Genomic DNA, 17156 nt, shown 5'->3' on the forward strand with positions numbered 1-17156 from the left:
TAGGTGTCAGGAGGTTGAAGAAAAATTGAGCATGTGAAGACCCAGAACACTTAAGCAGTTTTCTTAAGTAAGTTGGAGAACCACAGTTAACACTGGGCTTGTCTGACTCCAAGTATCTTGCTATCCTTTCTACTGCATCACACTTCTTATGGCATTTACTCAAAATGACCACACTCCTTTAAGTATTCTTGTTTCACACTTCAGCTATGTGAGTGGATTGGGAGGTAATGGAGGCTTACAAAAAATGTTGGTAACATTTACAATATACACCTGTTATCCTGAAGTACCCTGAACCTTGAAATCACATGGGGAAACAGACATTGAATGACTTATTACAAGTGTGATGAATATTTAAAAGGAAAAGCATGAAGAGATATAAGAAAATTTAATTTTGTTGTGGGGGTTTTCAAGCAAGGCTCTACTGAGGAAGTGATATAAACTGAGTTTTGAAATACATATTTTCTTTTTTTCTTTTTTTCGAGACAAGGTCTCCCTCTGTTGCCTGGCCTGGAGCTCAGTGGCACAATCACGGCTCACTGCAGTCTCAACCTTCTAGTCTCAAGTGGTCCTCCCACCTCAGTCTCCTGAGTAGCTGGGACTACAAGTGTGCACCATCATGCCTGGCTAGTTTTTGTAACTTTTGTAGAGACAGGGTTTCACCATGTTGCCCAGGCTGGTCTTCAACTTCTGGGGTCAAGTGATCCACCCCACCTTGGCCTCTAAAATGCTGAGATTATAGGCATGCACCACCATGCTCGGCCTTGAAATGCATATTTTCTATCTTCATGCACTTTAACTAAGTAAGAATCCCTCCCCAGCACTTTCTTATAGTGACTCAAACTCTATGGTGCTAGGCTACCACCATCCTTTCCCATCAAGAACTCTTGAGATTTTGGCATCCTGAATCTAAGCCAATCCCTCACCAGTGGCTTTGGAACCATCCAAATAGAACTTAGGTGGCAAAATAAAAGTTGTGGGAGCATCATACTGCACCAAAGTATTGGAAGGGACATGCAGCAGCTGGTTTGCATCTTCTTTTTTGTAAATAGTGAAGTGCCAACCAGAAATTAACTAAATCCTGAATAGATAGCAAGCACAATTATCAAAACGTAGGGGCTTTCCACTCCCTTTCTTTTATTGCTCCTTTCTTCCACCATTGCTCTTCTCTCTTTGGTACTTCAGAATCTTGTAGCGTTCTGGCAGGGCTCAGTGGCTCACGCTTATAACCCCAGTGCTTTAGGAGGCTGAGGCAGGCAGATCACTTGAGGTCAGAAGTTTGAGACCAGGGTGCCCAACATGGTAAAACCCCATCTCTACTAAAATATAACAATTAGCCAGGCATGGTGGCATATGCCTATGGTCCCAGCTACTTGGGAGACTGAGACAGGAGAATCACTTGAACCCAGGAGATGGAGGTTGCAGTGAGCTGAGATCGTGCCATAGCACACCAGCCTGGGCAACAGAGTGAGACTCTCTCAAAAAAGAAAAAAAAAAATCTCGTAGAATTCTAGCTAGGCTATTTCCTTTCTCAGAAGCATTTGCATTTTAGCAGGGCACTTTTGAATAGTGAAAAGCCATTAAGTCATAAAGGAACAAATTTCTAATGGAATTGCAGTGGGTAATATAAAATATAGTAAGATGGGGTTCAGATGTGTATAAAATGAAAAGAATAAGGTGGGGAGGGAGTTCAGAAGAGTTATTGCAATACATTCTTCCATGCCACTTTTGAAGGCTTTTAGTTCTAATCCACTGACAAATTTTTGCTCTGCCATTTTTGTTGTAGTAATACAAAACAGATGTATGACTTAGAAAGGGGAAAGGACCTCTCCCTACTACACAGTATATTACGAACTTGGAAACAGATTAAATCTCTTCGACATGGGCAAGGGTTTACAAGCACCCCAATAAAGTTACAGGTTCAGAGGTAAGTGGCTGCTCTATTTGCTCTTATTGGTCTCCTGAGGAACTGCTCATGAATAACTGGAAATTCACAGTGACTAGGAAGACTTCCAGAAGCTAGGCAACTATTCCATGTGGTCAACAAAGAATTTGTATCTTAAATACATAAACATATATATATATGCATATATATGTTGAATATATAAAGTGGAATTCTTACAACTTAAGAAAACCCAATTAAACATGGGGAAATGATTTGAACAGACACTTCACTCAAGAATGTGTATGGATGGGAAATGAACACATGAAAAGATGCTCAATATTGTCATGTCATTCTCTATTGATTTGTCAATAGAGAAATGCAAATTAAAACCAGAAAGAAACAGTGCTACACACCTATTAGAATGGCTAAAATCCAAAACTAAAGGAAAGAAAAGACAAGACATTAACAAATGCTGGAAAGGATGCTGAGCAATAGAAACTTATTCATTGCTGATGGGAATGCAAAATGGTACAGCCACTTTGGAAACAGTTTGGCACATTCTTATAAAGTTAAATGTGGAGCCAGCAATCATACTTTAGATGAAATGCATTTTAGATAATTTGATAAAATCATAAAACCATGTCTTATGGAGGAAATAATTCAAACCCAAACACTTAAGCTGTTTGTGAACTCACAGGGAAATAACTAATTTTCTCCCCACAACCCATTGTCCTGGGTCTTTTGGTTTTCAAAAGTATGAAAGGTTAGTATAATTTCAGGCAAATAAGAAAAATGTTTATTTTGTTGATTTTTTTTCCTGCTGCAGTAGTTTTTTTTTTATTTTATTTTAACAAAAGTGCTCTGGACGGTTTCTAAACCTAAACCCAGCATTGAACTTTATCTTAGACTCCTAAATTAATGTAAATGTAATGACTTGCTTCTAATCCTTTAAACCAACCTGACACACCCATGCATCATGAATCCCTGAGCAACAAAGAGGAGACACAGATGTCGTAGGGTTACCCAGAACAATGGCTCTGGACCCATATTACCTGCTCACCACTAACTCTTGTTGCCACTATTCTGAACTCCAGTCCCACCTGAGGCCCTTTGCGTTTGTTCTTCCTGACATTCAACTTTTCCAGCTGACTTTGGCTTCAATTCGTCTCTCCAGACTGCCTCTCAGCTAAATACCACACTGTCAGTCACCAGGCTGGCCCCAGCTGGGGTAGCCCCAGCGACCCTAAATTGGGGCATTTAGTTTAAGCAGTTAAAAATATCATTCTGATCAATTGGAGAAGCCATCTGTTTGAAGATGTTCCTAGGAACTGTTTCCTGGCCAACTTTACCACTATTGACCTCACAACATACCTGGTCCTTGTGAGCCCTAACTGAATAAACCTGTAGCTAGGCTTCCTGGAAAGATAGTACTCATGATAAGAAGGCCTGGTACCTAGACACTGAGCTCAGGTTATCATTTTGTCATGTATTTGGTTTGGGGCATGTTGAAGTTGATATGCCTTTGAGATATCTCTAAATAAGGTAATTGAGTGGGCAGCTACGTGCATGGTCTGTGACACAGTAAATAAGCATAATTGAAGCCATGGGTGTGCATGAAACTGCCTAGGGAGAAGGCAGAGAATAAGATGAGGAGAGACCCCAAGCACTGAGTCTTGAGAAATTGCTTTGAATGGCATGGTAGAGGAGGAGAAACCAGAGGAGGGACAGAGAAGCACCCGTTAGAGTATTTTGCCCCAGAGGCAAGGAAACAGGAGTATTTTAAGTAGAAGGAAGTGGTTAGCAGTTATTATCAGTTAAGTTCACTACTAAAAATGTTCACTGGATTTCCTGACATGGAGGTTATTGATAATCTCAGCTAGAGCAAGTTTTATAAAGTTACAGCGGCAGAAATGAGGTAACAGGAAGTTGAGGAGATAGCCCTGTCTTCTCGTTCAGGTGGCAAACTCTCCTTGTTAACTGTTAGCAACACTGCATTCAGCTTAGAGAGACTGGGTGGGTCAGTCGCTATAGATGATAGATTGTATTTTCTTCTGCCCCTGAACCCAAACTACAGCACTGGCAAATAACACAGAGAATCCAGATTTCTTATATTGTCTTCACTTGTGCTCTCTGTTTGGCACTGCCTACCTGGAGAAGATTCAGATAACTGCCAAAGAAACTGAAAATGAGAAAGAAAGTGCAAGCTATGCAAGCAGGAAATGCAACAACATTTGATAAAATAGCATCAGGACCTTCATCATTTCCCAGAGTCATTTGGCTCAGAATAGAAAGGAGGAAGCTATAGACCCTGCTTCAATAGTTTCCCTCAGAAGAAAATCTGGGTATAACACCTATTATCTAAGTTACTCGTAACACTTATTCCCCAAATTATTATAGATTGAAATCAGTTAGGAATTTCTAAAAATGACTGTTCTAATTTAATTAGTATGGGGTATGGTCTGGACATCATGAGTTTTAAAATGCTTCCCTGGTGATTTTAATATGTAACAAAGGTTAAAAGTCATTGTATTAAAGAACAGCAAGTTTACTGATGTCATATTGATTGCTCTGAATCCGAAGAAAATAATAATAATATTTATTAAGTGTTTGTTTTACTCCAAGTCCTGGGCTGAGCACTTTACTTAAATTAGTGCATTTAATCCTCACAACAACCTAATTTTCAGATGAGAAAAGTGAGGCATAGAGTTCTTAAGTAATTTACCCAGATTCTGCAGTGCCATTAATGGGGTTGGGTTTTCAGCCCAGGATACTACCATATAGATAATATCTGCACTTAGTCCCCTATATTCTATTTCAGAAGGCAAAAAGCATATAATAGCTTTTAAACAGCTCTCTTGAGATATAATTCACATACCATATGGTTCACCCATTCAAAGTCTCCAGTTCAGTGGTTTTTAATAAATTCCCAGAATTGTGCAACAATCACCGCAATTTAATCTTAGGATGTTTTTGTCACCCCCTAAAGAAACCATCTTCCCATTAGCAGTCACTCCTCACATGTGCAGACATAGGCTTTTCTTTCTTTTGGGTATATGAATGGAATGGCTGGGTCATATGGTAACTCTGTAGTTAACATTTTTGAGGAACTGCCAGACTGTTTTCCAAAACAGCTGCACCATTTTACATTCCCAACAGAGCATGTAATATTTTACCAAAGGATTTCCTTCTTAAATAATTAAAATGGAAAACAAAACCTTATACTGAAAACAAGAAATTTTTACACTATCAGAAAAACTTGACTCCTACATCAATAATTTTCTGACACTGTTCAGATAACTGAGATTTTATTGAACTACTAATAAAAGAGGAATAATAGTACTTACTTCATAGGGTTGTGATAATTAAATCAGTCAATACGTGTAAAGTACTTACACTATTGCCTGGCACATACTTAGTAAGTACTATATAAGGATTAGCTAGTAGTAGTAGTAATAGTAGTAGTAGTAGCAGCAGCAGTGGCAATAGTGCTAATGCCATGAATTGTTTACTGTTTATGCATAAACACCAACTATGATTTACTACTTAATATCACCATGATCACCTGCCCTTATACCTGCTCAGGTTCTCACAGCTTAAAAAATATGAGAGAAAGAAAAATGAGAGGAAACAGGGTATGTGTCCTTGAATATTTATCTCCCCATTCCCCTGTTACTTATTCTCACCAGAGGAAAGGTTTCTTGATGCCCTTAGAAAGGGCTGTAAACACTAATGGTAAATTTACTGAGTAGGGAGAAATATCTGAAAGCCGAGAACAAGCTTATAAAGTTTTTTAAATATTTATCAAATTGGTAATTTCCTTAGAATGTAAAATTACTTGTAAGAGATTGGTTTTGTGTGTGTGTGTGTGTGTTGGCAAAAACTCGAACAACTCTCAAATACCTCCATTATTTCTGCTTTCAATAATTCTGTTTATTATTAATTAGGATTAAAATGAATAAATGTGATGAACAAGAGCAAATCTCAGAAATGTCTGAAACTGAGAAGAAAAATGAAGGAAAAGAACTTAAGAATGGGAAAAAACAGGAGGTATTTATATTGCAAAATAACATTAAACTCAACTAGTTTATAATATTTTATTTTTTGATAGAATGTGAAATCTTGGTATTTCTAAAAGTTATCCAACAAACTGACAAATACAAGAAATAAATGAATTTTAAGAATAAATGTCCTACACAGGGATGTACATGGCAAATCATATATTTATTTTTTGATTTCTAGAGCCTCTCATATCTAGCTTCAGACGAAACAGAAATTGAAAGAATAAAGCCAATTACCTTGAGGCCACAACTTTCTTTCACTGCAGAATTAACAAGCTTATCCAAGTGTTCATTGTAAGCATGTTTAAATAATTATTTCTTTATTATATATTGTCTATTAATTGGATTGTTTTTAATAGTAAAGTGGGATTTCTTGGGTGAGTACCATATGCCAGGCACTCTTAAGTTTTTAAAAACATATTTTCATATTTAATTGTCACCATAACTCTATAGAGTTCCATATTATCCTCATCTTAAAGAAGGAATGTAGCTTATGGGAAGTTAAATTGCCCAGGTTCACACATCTAATACATGCCTGAGGTGGGACATAAACCAGTTTGGTGTTCTATAGAAACTGTGATATCTTCACTGCTAGTCTTCATCTATTGATAATTTGCAGGGTTTTTTTGTTTTGTTTTGCTATGTTAGTAATTTTCATTCAGGTATAAATAGGTGAGATATAAAGGCACTGTAAAAAGTAATATACCATTGTCTTTGCTTGTTAAAGGAACTCTGGCTCTCATAAAAACTATTTCACATCAAGAGGGCCCCCTAAACAATTTTCTTCTTTGACATTACAAACTTCTTTACTTCACAGTTGTGATTTCTTCCTTGAGCTGTAATGTTTTCTCTCTATGCCTAGAACATTATGCAAAAACAGACATCATAGGTAACCCCATTTCTCCATCTACTAGGCCTATGGATCCCATCTCCCTTAAAGAGGATATGGCAACTTAGAGTACTAGGTCTAATTTTTCAACATCTCTATCCCATGGCACACTTGGTACCAGTCCATCATTGAGTATTGGGAATGTGCATCATTTAGCAGTGTTGGAAAATACTGGGTAATCAATAAATGTTTATATATATTAAATGAATGAATGGATGCTTACATTAACAACCAAAAGAGCAGCAGACACAAAGTCACAATTATCACCACCCACTTTCTGACCAGAGAAGTGCAGCAGTGGAGAAATCCTTTATTTGTTCTGTACCTTCTTCCAAAAAGGGCCTGAGATACTTTATTATGTAGGACACCCATATAAAAAGACTATCTAAACAAGGGGAAGAATACAGGAGCCATAAAATGAAAGTTGGAGGGAGAGAGAAGAAAGAGGAAGAAGAAGATATTTGTGCTGGAAAACCTAGACTAAAACTTAGTGGAAGTCAAGGCAAAAGGATGTATGGTGTTTTATATCTTTGCAAAGCCATTGCCATCCGATAGCATTGCTGTCATCTATTTAACACACCCAGTAGAATAAAAACTCATTCTCCAGAAAAGAATAATATGTCGATATAGAGGATAGAAGTGAAAAGAATACAGAGATTAGAGAAAAATTAAAAAGAGTTTACAGGTGAAGAGAAAGGCAAGATTTCCTGAAGATAATTATAACCCTGAATAAACAAATTTTTAAAATCAATTCAACAAACTTTTAAAATCAAATTCAAATTTTTAAAATCAATACTTTTAGAGGGCAACAGAAAGGGTAACTTTTACTTAGATATTTCTTGAAAGGTAATTGGGAATATGGTCAAAAGAGGCCAACAGGGAGATAAGAATAGGTAATCTTTTGTCCCCTAACTCTTTGAGAAGGTTACAGAGATGGACAGATAAGGCAGGGACATACTGGGCCCACAGGGTGATTAGATTGGGGAGCAGAAGGGGATTTTATGTTTCAACTTAGGGTTTATCTTCCACCCAGCCTTCTCCCTTCTGAGAAAGAGGGTCAAGTCTTAAACATCATTAGATCAGTTCTCTTGCCGCTAGGAAAATATTCAATAAACGTTGGTTGAGTGAATTAAACAACGAATGAAAGACTCTAGGAGTTTTATATCAGTCAAGGGATCAACTTATGCCTCAACAAGTGTTTCCCCCAGGGAAGTAACCTGGCTTGCTCCTTTGATCTTTGGGTTCAGAGATAGGGTGGCTTCCCCACTGTCCTGGAGAAAAGGGGTACACAGCCTAAAGCTTAAGGTGATTTACAAAGACCTTTAAGAGGACACAGCAAGCCTGTTGCCTTAGAGCCACATCTTTGAAGTTATTGACAACATGGTGTGTGGAGGGTTGTGTGTTTGTGTACATAGTCTATGTGTGTGTCTTTTTAAAGTTAGAAAATATTTTTAAATTCTTGATTCAACCTCCCCTCCCCCTTCCCAAGCCCCTCAGTTTTTTCCTCTCATAAGACATCTGGTAGATATGTGCTGTAATCTCTTTAAATTGTAATTTAGTAAAATAAGAGCTGAATGATTTATAGGACCTTGATTTTAGTTCTTCTATTTTTGAATACATATTTTGAGTACATCTCTTTCATTAAAAACATTTGACTGGGAAGAAGAAACTTTTATCCACATGTAGACAAGTGTTATTTGATGTAAAGATAACATTTGTCCTCTGAAATTATCTTCTGTTTAACATGCTTATATACATTTTGAAAGAACAATATGTTATGTCTATTGTACTTTTTAAGGGTGATTTAAAGGTTTGTTTAATTTTTAGGCATGAACAAAAAAGAAGAGCCAAAATTCAGAAGCTCAAATACTTTATTAAAATATTTTACAACAATAAACAGGTTTCTTGTACTTCAGTATCTCCCCTACAGTTTGATTTTAAAGTCATGTTTCAGCAAATTTTCAATATTCAGTTAATATATTGGCCTGAAGTGATTTCTTTGGAGGTATGCCATTGTCATTTACTTTTGTATCTTATTTTATGCCATACATAATTTAAAATTTTTTGTTAGCTACAGTTATATGTGATAAGTAATTTCTTTGATGTTAAGAGATGGACTGATCTTTATGTGTAGATGATAAGATATTTATAAATGTATAATTCACCACTAGTCTTTTATGCTGTAAGTACAAAGTTATTTGATTTGTAGTGTTCCAAATACTCGTCTCCTGCTAAAATTTCTGCACCCCTGGATGTGCAGCACTACTATTCATTGCAATGAGGTGGAAAAGTGCTGTTTACAGGATAATGAGTAGCATAGCTATTTTAAGTGTTGAATGATTTCTATAATACGAACTTCCACATCCCTGACTTGGTGGCTTCAGTCTCTTGCTGTATTTGTTCTTCCTCCTTTTTTGGATTTTTAGATCCCTCTAAGAATCAGATGAAAGAACATACACACAAAAGACCCCCAGTCTCTGTGCAAAGATCCCACTGTAAGAACCCCCACACTAATGGAAGAAGAAAATAGGATGATGGAGAAAAATGAGAGACAACAAAGGAGTCTAGACAAGAAGTCCTAGTGGCTAAAAATGGGGTTAAACTTAAAGCTAGACTTGAAAAAAAAATTAGGAGGGAATAAAGATTTGTGTGTAAGAAGGGAGGTGCTTGAGGAGTAGGGAGAGAATTGTAGTTACAAATATAAATCACAATTATTTTTATAATGTCGAGAATAATTTTATTCTCTCCTGATAGATGTTCTATTCATTATTCATGTATTCAGGTTTCCACTCTCTTACAATGTCCCTCTGTTGAAATTCCTACATTAAAAATATGCCTACTTTCCACACTGAATTCCTAATACAAAAAAAAAAAGAACTATACTTTCCTACTGTTGTCCCTAAAGTAAATTGTGATATAATAATCCAATCATTTGAAGTTTAAAATCTGCCTCCCCAAATAGGTAAATGTGTATTTTGAGTCCTTTATCATCCTATCACTTAGCATATGAGCCTAACAAACTAAGAGGCAGGGAGGGAGAGGAATCTAGTTAAGAGATAAATTCACCGTTAGCAAATGCAAAAATTGCAAAATAAATCGATATGCCCTAGCCTAACAGACTTTAACCTACATTTTTAATTCTTTTTTTTTTTCTAAGATGAAGTCTCACCCTGTTGCCCAGGCTGGAGTGCAGTGGCGCGATCCCAGCCACCACAACCTCCACCTCCTGGGTTCAAGCAATTCTCCTTCCTCAGCCTGCCAAGTAGCTGGGATACAGATGCCCACCACCATGCCCAGCTAATTTTTGTATCTTTAGTAGAGAGAGGATTTCACCACGTTGGCCAGGCTGGTCTCAAACTCCTGACCTCAAGTGATCTGCCTGCCTCAGCCTCCCAAAGTGCTGGGATTGCAGGCATGAACCAACATGCCCCGCATGTTATTCATTCATCCTTATTCATTCATCACTTCAGCCAAACTGAGCTGCTTGTCTTTTCCCACACGTGCTTGTAATTTCCTACCTCTAAGCTTTTGTACATGTTAGCTGCTCCGTTTAAAAACGCCCATTTTCATTCTGACCACTTTTAAGATGCTCAATCTCATCTGCATCATGGTGTTGACAGTTGTCAGGGGACAAGACTGGCTCCTAGGAACCCTCAACTGATAAAATTCTCTGTCTCAGTACACTTCCCTTGCTGTCCAGGGGCTGGCCTCCAGCCTGTAGTCCAAGAACCTGGGTTTGACAGTCCACTGAGAATCCATCCTACATACCCTAAGCAAATTCACAAGGCTGAAGTGTAAATGCCAACTCAACATTTGAATATATTTATCCGTTCATGTTCTCTGAAAGTTAACCCATTTACTGATTTACAATAAGAAAGTTATTTCACAGAGCTACAACTCCTACAAACCTTTCTGCAGTAGGGATGCCTTTGTCAAAGGGACCAGTGTGGTGTCTTAAATTCTCTCTTACAAGGAAGTAAAACCAGATAACTAGAAACAATATGTGCCTCTTTGACTTTCCTTTTTCTTTGCTTTCTTGGCTAATAAGTCATCACTTTGATTGGCACATTCTTTCTTATCTTTCAAGGAGCAATTTTCCCCTCTCATTTCCTTCTTAGAGCTCATATCACTGTTTTCCCAAGCACTGACAACACAGTATAGGTCAAAATAAGATTTTTTATTGAAAAAAGTTTGCTTAGACTGGGTGCAGTGGCTCACACCTGTAATCCTAGCACTTTGGGAGGCCAAGGCAGGCAGATCACCTGAGGTCAGGAGTTCGAGTTCAGCCCGGCCAAAATGATGAAATCCCGTCTCTACTAAAAATACAAAAATTAGCCAGGTGTGGTGGTGGGCACCTGTAATCCCTGGTACTTGGGAGGCTGAGGCAGGAGAATTGCTTGAACCCAGGAGGCGGAGGTTGCAGTGAGCAGTGATTGCACCACTACAATCCAGCCTGGGCAACAGAGCAAGACTCAACCTCAAAAAAAAAAAAAAAGAAAGAAAGAAAAAAGTTATAGTTATGGCAGTAAACTTACATGGAATTGTAGTAAAAAACATACCATATAGAATTAGAAGACCTGGGTTTCATGCCCAGTGAACCTCTATGGGACTGTCTACTCAGCACCCCCTTTTCCTTTCTTCTGGAGCTTTTCCTCCCTCACCACTCCCATAGCTTGTTTAACTCATCCTTGAATTTCATGACCAATCACTACCTTTTTCCTAAGCAATTCAACCTGAGTCTCAACCACTTATAATAAAAACAAACATATTTTCATATACAGCTTCCATTTCCTCACTTATAAAATGAGAATAATATTTATTTCCTATAATTTTTATCAGATTTACATGAGATAAAGAATTTTTAAAGTGCTACTCAAAATTGCTATGATATTATGTTATATGTACCTCATATATTTATTCTCAGAACTGTATTCATAATCCCTTGTATTCAATTCATTTTCTATGGAGCCAGTAAAAGGCATTACAATTTCAAGGACATGACTGGCTGCTTTTCTCATAATCATGTGGATGAAATGCTATAGAGCAATACTTATTTTATATTCTGGTATTTAAAAAAAATATATGTTGTTAAGGGTGCTTATTTTTTCCTTTTTCTGTGTTGTATTTTTAGTGATCTATCAGCCATTTCTTTTATATTTAGGTTTATGAAAAAAGTGAAAGGACAAGCTTACTGGCAAAACTATATTTACCTTTACCTAACTACACAGAGCTGAAAGGCAAAACCGTTTTGCAATATGTAGAGTTTAGCTCTGATAAGCTGGTCATGCCTGCCGATGGAGAAACAGGAAGCAGTGAGTTTATTAAAAATATTACATTCCCCCTATTTTCTTCCTGAGTACCATATTCCTAAGTGACCCTGGCTCACTCACATAAGTACAAAATCCTGTATTTACAATATTCTTTTTTGTTTGTTTGTTTGTTTGAGACAGAATCTCACCCAGGATGAAGTGCAGTGGCTCGATCTCAGCTCACTGCAACCTCCACCTCCCAGGTTCAAGCAATTCTCGTGCCTCCAGTAGCTGGGATTACAGATCCCTGCCACCACGCCCATCTAATTTTTGTATTTTTAGTAGAGACAGGGTTTCACCATTTTAACCAGGCTGGTCTCAAACTCCTGATCTCAGGTGATCCGCCCCCCTCAGCCTCCCAAAGTGCTGGGATTACAGGCGTGAGCCACTGCACCTGGCCCTGTGTTTATTCTGTTAAAAATGAATTAAATTATTCATTCAGATTTTAAACTAGATTGTTTAAAGTTTTGTCTTGGGTCAGATTTTTGGGAAATTTCAAATGAGCAGTTAGCACCCACGCTTTTTGTAGGCCATCCAAGGCAAGGACAGAATGCTGTCTGGAAAGCAAGCTCTGCTTTTGAGTGGGCTGGCTGCTCTGCCTCGACTTCTCCTTTAGTGAACCTACAGGTGCTCGCAGACATATGGGTTTGTCTTTGAACTGTATAGGGAAGGGAAGAAGAAAATGAGGGAGGGAGGAAAGAGGGAGGGACAGAGAAAAGGAGAGAAGAAAGAAGGGATGTTTCTGTTAGTTGTTTTTCAATTGATTTTACTCCTCTTATACGGTTAAATGTAAGTTAGTGCGTCTCTGAGATCACTGTCATTCCTCTCCTTCTCCCCATTATTCCTTTCTTTCACCTTCCTAGGGGTTTGGAAACTACTAGGACCTATTTGGTGAAAAGTAAGGAAGTATGAACAAGTGAGCAAGGAGGAGAGAGGGGGAAAAAATGGGCAGAGAATGAGGGAAGAATGGAGTTTGCTTCAAGTCCAGATGAAGCAGAAAAATAAGCTTATGGAGACCCGGGACAAAAGACTCAGGACTCAAAAAATTTAGGGAACGCTGTGCACTCAGCAAAAGTTTTAAGAAGTATTGTTAAACTCTTTGGAGATTAGATGCAGAAGACTTGGGAATGTAAGGAAAGAGGAGAAAGAACAGCTTGCTGGCCTCTTTTTCTGCTGCCAATGGTCCTTTCTTGCTGGAAGCCACTCCCACAGAGAATGGTTAAGAAGCCTCCAGGCATGAAAGGAAGAAAATCATGATATTCATCTCTACATATTCATCTCAATCTTTACCTTCTCTTTTGTAGTCCTTGAAGGATCTTAGAGAGGAGATGAGGGAGAGCACTAAGATAAGAGTGGAGTTAGGGCCGGGCGTGGTGGCTCACACCTGTAATCCTAGCACTTTGGGAGGCCCAGGCAGGTGGATCACCTCAGGTCAGGAGTTTGAGACCAGCCTGGCCAACATGGTAAAACCCCATCTCTACTAAAAAATACAAAAAATTAGCCAGGCGTGGTGGTTGACACCTGTAATCCCAGCTACTTGGGAGCCTGAGGCAGGAGAATCATTTGAACCCAGGAGGTGGAGGTTGCAGGGAGCTGAGATTGCCCCACTTTACTCCAGCCTGGGCATCAAGAGCGAAACTCTGTCTCAAAAAAAAAAAAAAAAAAAAAAAAAGAGTGGGGTTAGCACAGATCTTCCTTTGTGTTCCTAGAGTTCCACAAGTAAAACTCAGGAAGAAACCCACAATGTGCTTCAACTGCACTTAAAACAATTCATATGTTTTTAATGCCTTTTATAAACAGATGTGCCTTTTCTTCTTGAGGGAAATGGAACTGAAGAACTCTGTCTTTTGACATCAGGAAAACTTAGCTATTCTCTATCATGGAGCTTAGATGAAAATGGTCTTCCTCTGATACCTATGCCACAATCATTAAGATCTTCTTACCGCAGGTAATAAACTTTTATCTTTGAAAAATAATGCCAGGTCTCAGCAAAGCATCACACAAAACATATTATGTGTAAAAGAGAAAACTTGAGCAGCAATAGGAAGAGTTTAGTTTCTTTGAATGTTGATTTATCTTTTATTTAAATCACTCTACTAAGGCAGTATGTGTATTTATATGTAAGAGAATGTGTCCCTTCAATGCTTGGAATTATAGCCACACAGATGATGAGAGAGGCATTCCCAGAGTCCCTCGCTTGTAGGCAAAGGTCAAGACTCCCAGGGACTTTATTTCTGGGGCCTGTATATCTCCCAGTCATTCTGGATTAGCAAAGAATCATTTATGCATTATCATCATTCTGGGAGTTCCCAGAAGGGTTGGGGTTAATTTTCAGATTAATTATTTGTGGGATTACTAGAAATAAGTACAGTAAATTCTATGAAAATGATGATAATGCTGGCTTCCATAATATGCTATGTTTGAGGGAAATGGTAAATATAAAGGAAAAAGTTTATTTCATCATTTAAAATAATGAACAATGATAACAAAAAGATATCCTCTCCCCTCCCCATCTTAACACATATTTTTAAAAATAAACGGAAATGAAAAGCTTCATATAACTTATGGCATTCTAGAAAGGGCAAAACTATGGAGACAGTAGAAAGATCAGTGGTTGCCAGAGGTTCCAGGGGGAGATAAGAATGAATAGTTGGAGCACACGGGATTTTTAGAGTAGTGAAACTATTTTGCATAACATTATAATGGTGGATACATGTCATTACACAGTTGTCAAAACCTACAGAATTTACAAGACCAAGGGTGAACCCTAATGTAAACTATGGACTTTGAGTGACAATGATGTGTCAATGTAGGTTCATGGATTGTAAAAAAAAGGTACCACTCCAGCGAGGGATGTTAACAGCTGGGGAGGCTGTGCATGTTTATGGGGATGGGGTGCATGGGAACTCTCTGTGCCTTTTGTTCAATTTTGCTGCAAATCTAAAACTTCTCTAAAAAATTATGTTTTAAAAATATTATAGTTTTGAAAATTGTTATACATAACTGGATTAAATGGAAAATCAAAACTGAAATTAGAGACTGTTTAAAAAAGAACAGGGAGAACATTATATATAAAAACCAGTAGCATACGGCCAGAGTCATAGTAAGAGTTCATAAATGCTTTTCTTCGGTACGTAAGAAACTGAAAGAGAAAAAAGCTAAATGGCAGTAGCACAAGGAGATCGTTGGTATGGAGGAAACTGACATAGTGGGGGTAGTTTACTTACCAAGGAGTTTGACAATAAAAAAAAGCTAAAAAATAACAGAAGACAAAAGAATCAAGGTACAGATTTCTTGAAAATTGGAGCCATATTTATCTTCTTAAAAGAAGTGATTAAAAGTGATGAGCTTACAAAAGATTGAAATCAGTGGGGAAAAAGACCCAATATATTGGAAAGAGTATAAGGTCCTTCAGAGTCAGGAAGGTATCAAACCAGAACCCAAGTGAATAACTATGGTTCTGGAGAAGAGAAACTCTCTCTTCCTTAACTCAGGGAATGGGACAGTCATCACTATGAAAACAGAAATGGAACTTTGATGGATGTCCTTGTTTTGCTAAGTAAATGAGGTCATCTTCTTAGAGACCTGGAGAAGGTCATTTTAAGAGCAAATCTTACAGTTATTAGAGGTAATTCATTTTGGAGCCAGTGGAAAAGTTTTTAATACCTAGAACTATTATTTTGTTATATTTCTTAATATTTCTGTAGCATAGTCTCCACAGCAGCTATTCCTAATCTTTGCCTCATCATAATATTGTTTGCATTTTTCTTGGAGTGAGATGTTTGTCCTCCTCACTCTGAGGCTAACTTTTATGCAGGTAATTTGCAACTCTCTTTTACAATTCTACGGATGCATTTATATCTTTTTCTTCCATTATCTTCAACTTGTCCATCTCCCTAGGCTGTTGGTCTTTTGTACCCAAAAGCCTTCTTTGTTTTAAAACAAACAAGCAAAAACTCAAGCACCTGATTAAATCCTGAAGCCCATTTTGGCTAGATTTTTCCTGCCAGAGTTCTCCTATGTGTGGCCTACTGGTCTGCATACATTCCCTCCACTTTCTGTTCACCCATTCCCTTCCTAATCCTACCCACTTGTCACTGAAGGTTACCAGCAAGTGACCTTCAAGCCATATTCATTGGCTTGTCTCCGTTGTCTTACAATTCCTATTACTTGGAAACTCAAGCTTACAAAAGATTGAAAACGGTTACATGCAAGAGTGGGACAGATGACAGGTTTCAGCAGGAAGTAAATTGCAAAAGAGGTTTTCAAAGTCCAGGGCCCTCTCTAAGTCAAACTTTACAATTAGAGGAAGTTACAGAACTTTCCCACAGTTTTGTTGTGGCAGCTCAAGGACTGGCTCTGAGCAGTAGGTTCTAGGAAATGGGATGGGTGCTCCAGAGGGCAGGACTGACTTGTGGAAGTCAGAGAATGAAGCCAAAGGAGAACTGAAAGGCAGTTTTGTTACTCATTCATTCACTTACTCATTCATCAAACACTGACTGAACTGTAGATAAAGTAGTGAACCGAAAGAGAGTCTCAGAAAGCTTTGATGCTTTTTTTTTTTAAAGACAGAGCTTCGCTCTTGTTGCCCAGGCTGGAGTGCAATGGTGCGATCTCGGCTCACTGCAACCTCTGCCTCCCTGGTTCAAGCAGTTCTCCTGCCTCAGCCTCCAGAGTAGCTGGGATTACAGGCATGCGCTACCAAGCTCAGCTAATTTTTGGTATTTTTAGTAGAGACGGGGTCTCTCCATGTTGGTCAGGCTAGTGTCAAACTGCTGAACTCAGGTGATCCGCCTGGCTCCACCTCCCAAAGTGTTGGGATTACAGGCATGAACCACCGCACCCAGCCCAGCTTTAGTGCTTTAATACCACATTAAACACACCTCTCCAGCTGGGCGTGGTGGCTCACGCCTGTAATCCCAGCACTTTGGGAGGCCAAGGTGGGCAGATCACCTGAAGTCAGGAGTTTGAGACCAGCCTGGCCAACATGGTGGAGTGGAACCCCATCTCTACTAAAA

General features: G+C 38.4%; 1 protein-coding gene across 1 annotated transcript in view; it reads left to right on the forward strand.

The window, feature by feature from the left end:
• Positions 1-17156, forward strand: part of CC2D2B (coiled-coil and C2 domain containing 2B) — a 170316-nt gene that overhangs the window by 96398 nt on the left and 56762 nt on the right. The window contains 6 exon segments of the mRNA XM_055093218.2: positions 1784-1924; positions 5827-5929; positions 6122-6234; positions 8657-8834; positions 11991-12141; positions 13939-14086. Of these exon segments, the coding sequence (XP_054949193.1) occupies positions 1784-1924; positions 5827-5929; positions 6122-6234; positions 8657-8834; positions 11991-12141; positions 13939-14086 (834 nt within the window).

This window comes from Pan paniscus, chromosome 8 (assembly GCF_029289425.2).
Source record: "Pan paniscus chromosome 8, NHGRI_mPanPan1-v2.0_pri, whole genome shotgun sequence".
NCBI lineage: Eukaryota > Metazoa > Chordata > Mammalia > Primates > Hominidae > Pan > Pan paniscus.